Source organism: Trichechus manatus, unplaced genomic scaffold, assembly GCF_000243295.1.
Source record: "Trichechus manatus latirostris isolate Lorelei unplaced genomic scaffold, TriManLat1.0 scaffold00309, whole genome shotgun sequence".
NCBI lineage: Eukaryota > Metazoa > Chordata > Mammalia > Sirenia > Trichechidae > Trichechus > Trichechus manatus.
Window position 1 is genome coordinate 870,600 of NW_004444245.1, and position 6,612 is coordinate 877,211.

The window sequence follows — 6,612 nt, forward strand, 5'->3', positions numbered from 1 at the left end:
GGAGGAGGGGAGTAGAGGGGAGGGTGGAGGAGGGGAGTAGAGGGCAGGGTGGAGGAGGGGAGTAGAGGGCAGGGTGGAGGAGGGCAGGGCATGGTAGGAAGCCAGAGGAAGAGAGACCTGAGGATAATGAGTCCCGTTCCTTCATCCACGGTAGTGGCGAATGCACCGAGATCTCTGCCTGAATGGAGCTGACGTTTGACTGGGGCAGGCAGACACGTAAATGGACAGGTAGCGTGTCAGTGGGGCTAAGTATTTTGGATCAGAGTAAAGCGGAAGAGGTAGGGGCACTAGTTGAAAAAGAATGTACGAGGAAGACCTCGATGCCGATGTTTGAGCAGAGACTTGAATAGGTAAGAGAGTAAGCCATGTGCATATCTGGGGACAAAGGAGCAAGTACAAAGGCCCTGAGGCAGGTGTGCACTTGCGGTGTTCAAGGGGGAGGGCTGAGAAGGGTGGTGGCAGCGGAAGCTCAGAGGTGATGGAGGCCAGATCAGGCAGGAAAGAGAAGGGAAGGCCTTGGACCATTCTCAGCAGAGACGTGATGACCTGGCTTAGGTTTTAGTAGGATCCCTCTGGTGGCTGGGTTGACGACTGCCTGTAGGGGGAAGCCAGGAGGCCACTGCAGTGACAGGCAAGATGCCTGGAGTCTTTTGAATGACTCTAGGGTGTCTTTGGAAGCTCTGTGCTGCCTTTGGGAACAGGACATTTCCTAGTAGCTCAGTGGCCTTTTGGCACAGTCCCGTGGCCCTCAGAAGGCCATATTCTTTCCATGAGATGATAGTAGCCATGTCGATAAAGGAGAGGGGGCTGATTCATTGCTAGTGTCTGCGCCTCTGGACGATCACTCCTAAAATCTCACTGACCTGGCTCCTACGCACCAGGGAAGCTGCAGCCTTCTTCAGTGCTGCTGGCTTCTGTCTAAGAAGCCATATTCTCTGAAAAGATTGGACACTAGGTTTGTGCACAGCTGGACCAAAGTCCTTGCAAAATGGCAAGTCTCAATGCCTGATGTTTTCTGAAAGCTGGTGTGCTCTGCATAGGCTCTGTGTTGAGCAGAAGCTTCCCTCCTCCTCCATGTTCCCAGAGTTCCTGTCGCCCTCGCCCCACCGCTCGGAGCACCCGTGGCTGCCCCGGCCTCGGACGATAGCTGTTCTTCTTTGTAGCCCCAGTTCTGCGGTCCACCCGTCGTGTTGATCTGAGGCTTTGGGTATAGGTGCGTGTGGAGAAGAGGAATTAACCCAGCAGGGCGGGAAGGTCGTTACAATGGTCAGCGACACCACAGACCAGGAAGGCCTGCACAGGGAGTTTACCCACTATCTGTGTCCCAGAGCTGGGCCCAGAGCCGTTTGGTCCTTTTTCTCTTCCAGAGACTGTCGTTTGTTGATGTGATATCTGGCTGGCTGGAGCAAGGACTAGGCGCTGCATGTGGCATGGCGTATACCGGCAAGTACTTTGACAAGGCCAGGTGAGCGCCTAGAAACCACCTACCTGCACTGCCCCCTCCACAAGGCAGTCTGGTTTTATTTATGGGAGGGTCTGCTTTTCCGGAGGCTTGTCCCAGCTGCTGCTGTGGGCCCAGGGGAGGGACTGCGGGGTCCCAGCTGGGCCTACTGACATATGTTGCAGTCCCACGTGGTCCTCTGCCTTCCACTGCACCTGGCATGCCCGAGTCTAGGGCGCTTTGGGTTCAGTTCCGCCTGGACATAGCCTCCCTCCCCCAGGGTGGGGTGGGGCGGGCAGCCACCTAGCTCCATGGGGTTGGGGAGAGCCCCAAGGGGTCCAGCCTCTCTGTGGAAAGCCTTCTAGTCACTTCGATGGTATCTTGTCGGGACCCTGCTTCCTCAGTGCCTACGGGGATTGAAGGCTAGCTCTCTGTAGCCTAACCCACACCCAGGCCTGCACCTGGAGCCCAGGCCGAGCCCTACTTCTCAGGAGCCCCACGTGAGAGCGGGCTGGGGCGGGGCCTGCAGCGGGCTCTGTTGTACTCTCCAGGTCTGGGCCAAGTAGCAGGTATGGCAGAACAGACACGGGGGAGATTCAGAATATTCACCTTCTAAGAAATGGTTCCTACATGGGGTCACTATGAGTCTGAATGAACTCGATGGCACTGGGTCTGGTTTTTTGGTTTTTTTCACATGGGCAGAAAGAAAAAAAATAATTTCCAGCCAGTCCCTTTCCATCCTCAGGTTGGCCCCTCAGCTGCCCTCATCTGACTCCCTCCACTGCTAAGTCAGTCCCCACCCCACCTGCTTTCCATTCCCCAAAGTCCCGGTCCTTGGGGTTAATGACTTTGTTTTTTAATCTTAACTTCAGCGTTTTTGTTGGAGTTTGGGTTGTGTTTTATTGGTGTAAACGTTTCACATCGCCGTTTTGGCTGTAGATGAGTTTAGTGTTGACAACAGAGCAGACGCTGCTCAGCTAGAAGCTTTGCTCCTTCCGGTTAGTGTAAACACGTTGGGAAGATCAGAAATAGAGGGTGACAGTGTTTCACAGCAGAATCTACCACGGCAGTGTACGTGTGGATGTTGTTTTTGGTATTTAAGAGAGTTGCTTTCTTCCCCTTCCCCTCTAGTTTTTGATCCCAGAGAAGTGGCAGAAAAATTTAAAAGTAACCTGAACGCTTAACTCAGAAATAGCCGTTAGTTGTCAGGTAGAACTAGAAAACCGTCGAGAGGTGAAGTCCATTCCGCGGGTACCGGGCTTTGAAGGCTGTGTTTCAGCACCGTGAAATGTGTCTGTCTGAGTGGCCCGTACGAGCCCCAGGCAGGGTCCGAATCCCCTCTTGGCTTGCTCCAGCTACCGGGTCTTCTGCCTGATGGGAGATGGTGAGTCCTCGGAAGGCTCTGTCTGGGAGGCTTTGGCCTTCGCTTCCCACTACCACCTGGACAACCTCGTGGCGATCTTCGACGTGAACCGCTTGGGGCCGAGCAGCGCCCTGCCCCTTGAGCACTGCACAGCCATCTACCAGAAGCGCTGCGAGGCCTTCGGGTGAGCATGTCCCCTGTTCCCCTCTCCTCCCTGTCCCACTCCCTTTATCTCTCGTAACCTAGCCTCCTCCTCCGGCCATCAGGTGGAACACTTACGTGGTGGACGGCCATGACGTGGAGGCGCTCTGCCAGGCATTTTGGCAAGCATCTCAAGTGAAGAACAAGCCCACGGCTGTGGTGGCCAAGACCTTCAAGGGCCGGGGGATTCCAAGTAAGCAAGCGTTTCTCTCTGGGTTGGGCTCTGCAGAGTATCTGTCTGCACAACAGAGAGGCAGAAGAAGGCTTGGGCTGAGCAGGCACGTGACTTACTTGATGAGCAGCGATTACCCCGCAACACACCCTGGATACCAGGACCACAGCGCCCAGTGTGGCTGAAACTTCCCCTCAGCGCTTAGTCTGGTGGGGGAGATAGGGCCCGGGATTCCACGCACATGTCCCTGGGCGGAACTGAACAGTATGGGCGTTCAGGAACAGCTTCCCAGAGGTGGGAGAACTGGGGGGATGGAGTTTTTAAAAAAGATTTGAAGCAAGAAAATAGCCTGATCAGATGTTGATTTGAGAAATGTCACTTCCCTGGTGAGAAGGAGGGAGCAGAGAGGAAGGAAAAGTGAAGGGAGCCAGAGGGCAGGGTGGGAGCTGAGTGGTCTGAGGTTCGCCCAGGAGGAGACAAGTTTCTGCAGAAACTCCTTCCGTTTTGACGGGATGAGTTGGAGATGCCCGTGGGAGAGCCACGCGGAGGCTTTGGGTGTCAATCTGGACACGTGCCTGTTTAAGACTTCAGGGATGACAGTGTCCAGGCTCCCCAGGCTCTGAGGTGATTATTGTCCAGCTGTGACATTTAAGAGCACAGCCAACCTTGGCACTTCATTGTAAGTATTTCGCTCCTTGAGGCAAGAAGTCTGTGTGCAGAAGTAGAAAGGACAGACAGGAAGCAATGTGGAACACAGGTCTGATGGAGCTGAGCTCGGCCCTTGCTCCCTTGGCCTTTCTAGGTAGCATGTCTCGTTCAGCTGGGAGGGAGAGCCCTGGCAGGTGAACAGCTAGGAGGAGAGTTGTTCAGAGTCAGAATGTGTAAGGTGCATCCAGGGAGCCAGCGCCAAAGCGGCCTGCTCTGTGGACGAGCAGGCCCGGAAGTAAGGGTGTGTATGCAGACACATTTGCCGCGCACAGACCATGTGGAAGGGTACACAAGTGACTAGTAGCGGGTGGCCTCTGGGAAAGGGGGCCGTAAAACCGGGGACTAAGGAGGGGAGGGAGTTTTGAAAGACTAACTGCGTGCACACTGCAAAGTTGACTACTGAAATGGTTCGTCTCAAATTTAAATAGTTGCCAAGGATGTGATTCCTGGTTTCCTTTTAATACCAACATTTACGAATAAAATGATGCTATCACCTCTTCAAATGTATCTATCTAGTGGGATTCAGTATAGTCACAATATCCAACTTCCTTTCCGCGCCACCCCCAACACTACCCTAATGTAGTCAATTTTTTATGCTTGAAAGTCTTATGCTTCTCAGTAACACAAGTAGGTATAAGAGTTGCAATTCAAAAAAAAAAAAACTTTTCCTATGATCATCAGCACTAAGTGTTTGAAAATTTCCCTTAGATTAAGTAGGCAGTTTTGCTAGGTAATTCTGAACAGAGAGAACGCATACTGGAATGCATCTCATGCAGAGGTAGGTGGGACTAATCTGAAGACCGCTGCCCCGCACATCTCGATGGTCACGATCCTCAGGGCACAGCTGGGACCCTTGCTGTCCACCCTAGATGATTGTGTTTATTTCCCAGATTTAGACCTCCAGCCTCTTAGTGCCAGATGCATGTACATGATGTCACTACTTGAATGTCTCCCAGGCATCTCAGACTTGGCATGTGGCCTGTGTGGAACATAATCCTCCTGAAGACCCCCAAAACATGGTCTTATTCCAGTGCGCCCGGTTCAGGAAATGACAACTCTACCATTTTTCTGTGGGCGTACACCTAGGGATCATCCCTGCCTTCACTCTCTCCTTTTCATGCTCCCTACACACTCATCCAGTCCATCATCAGATCTTACCGAGTCTGCCTCTGAACTGTAGCTCAAATCTGTTTGCTCCTCTCCATCTCTGCCACCCCAGCCTTGCCCAGGCCCCCGTCATCTCTCCTTAACTGTAACAGCTTATTCACTGCCCTTGCCACTTTCAGTCTGCACATTTCTGCCCTGGGGATCTTTCTCAAATGCAGATCTGAGCAGTCACTCCCCCCACTCAAAACCCTTCAGTGGTTTCCCGTCTTGCTTTGGATAAAACCTAAACCATTTATCATACCCACAAGACCCTGCCTGATCAGCCTCTGACTATTTCTCAGCCTTGACTTCCCTCTCTCTTTCCTCCGTACGCCAGCACACAGGCCAGCGGCCCCCTGAAGGGCCTCTGGCGTTTGTACAGGCTGTTCTCTCTGACCATAACACCATCCCAGTCCCTCTTTGGCAGAATTTTACTCGTTTGAGTCCTAGGCTGGTGTCTTCTGATAACCTAACGGGTGCTCTTTAAATATTTGTTGAACGAACAACTATTTCTCGTTTGTTGCAGACGTTGAAGGTGCAGAGAAGTGGCATGGAAAGCCAATGCCGAAGGAAAGAGCAGATGCAATTATCAAGTTAATTGAGAGCCAGATAGAAACCAGCAAGGATCTTGTGCCGAAGCCCCCTATTGAAGACTCACCTCAAATCAACATCACGGATATAAAACTGACCACTCCACCGGCTTACAAAGTTGGTGACAAGGTAGGTAAAAAAAGATGGATAATTGAATGAATTGTGTCCATCAACTGCTTTGTTTTCTGGTTTTCTTCCTAAATACACAGGATTTTTATTTAGTCTAACCTCCACAGATAAAAAAATTATTGGATGGTGTGACATTTAACTAAGGGTTGTAAGCAGTAATGATAGACTCATTTTCTCTTTTGCTGTCCCTCATATCTATTCTTTGTTTTCACGCTTACCTCAATCTGAACGTACATATCGGTAAGTTTGTGAATTAGCATCTGGTGCCTTGTAGCTTTTCATCGCTTCCTAACTTCAGGTACAGCCTTACAGTCCACTGTGCCCAAGCTGCTCTAAGACTGGTGGACCCGCAGGGCTGATCTTTGGAACTCACTGTCTGGATAACACAAAGAAGTAGGCCAGTTCATTACAAATCAATTCTGAAAAAGGGAATCACATTAGACATGCACCCTTGCATGTGAGGCCTTTGAGTTTTTCGTCATGTTTAAGGTAGTACATTCCCTAAGTAGGCGGGGTCCTCCGGACCTGCTGGAAATAAGGCAGCAGACCTGGGACAAAGGAAATATTTTCTGACTCTTTTTAAAGTTTATTTGGGAGACGTTTTTGTGTTGCTTATGTTTTCTTAGCATGGTAATAATGGGCTAAATTACACAGAGTATTCAGAAGAAAATTTTATGGCCTTAAATACTTTCATTAATTAAAAAGAACAATACAAATAAAGGGATTGGGCACTTGACTCAAATTATAAAATAAGAAACAGGACCCATACCTCATGCCGTATACAAAAACTACTTTAAAATGGATCAAAGGCCTGAATATAAAGCCTAAAACTATAAAGTTCATAGAAGAAAAAATAGGACC

The 6,612-nt window shown here is 50.6% G+C and overlaps 2 protein-coding genes across 2 annotated transcripts in view; one reads left to right on the plus strand and one right to left on the minus strand.

The window, feature by feature from the left end:
* Positions 1-3,092, minus strand: part of TEX28 (testis expressed 28) — a 19,217-nt gene extending 16,125 nt beyond the window's left edge. Inside the window, exon 1 of the mRNA XM_023725429.1 lies at positions 3,084-3,092. The gene's annotated coding sequence lies outside the window, so the exon portion shown is untranslated. The remainder of the gene's footprint in view (positions 1-3,083) is intronic.
* Positions 1-6,612, plus strand: part of TKTL1 (transketolase like 1) — a 26,514-nt gene that overhangs the window by 3,555 nt on the left and 16,347 nt on the right. Inside the window, exons 3-6 of the mRNA XM_023725440.1 lie at positions 1,368-1,465; positions 2,797-2,988; positions 3,071-3,198; positions 5,558-5,751. Coding sequence (XP_023581208.1) covers positions 1,368-1,465; positions 2,797-2,988; positions 3,071-3,198; positions 5,558-5,751 — 612 coding nt within the window. The remainder of the gene's footprint in view (positions 1-1,367; positions 1,466-2,796; positions 2,989-3,070; positions 3,199-5,557; positions 5,752-6,612) is intronic.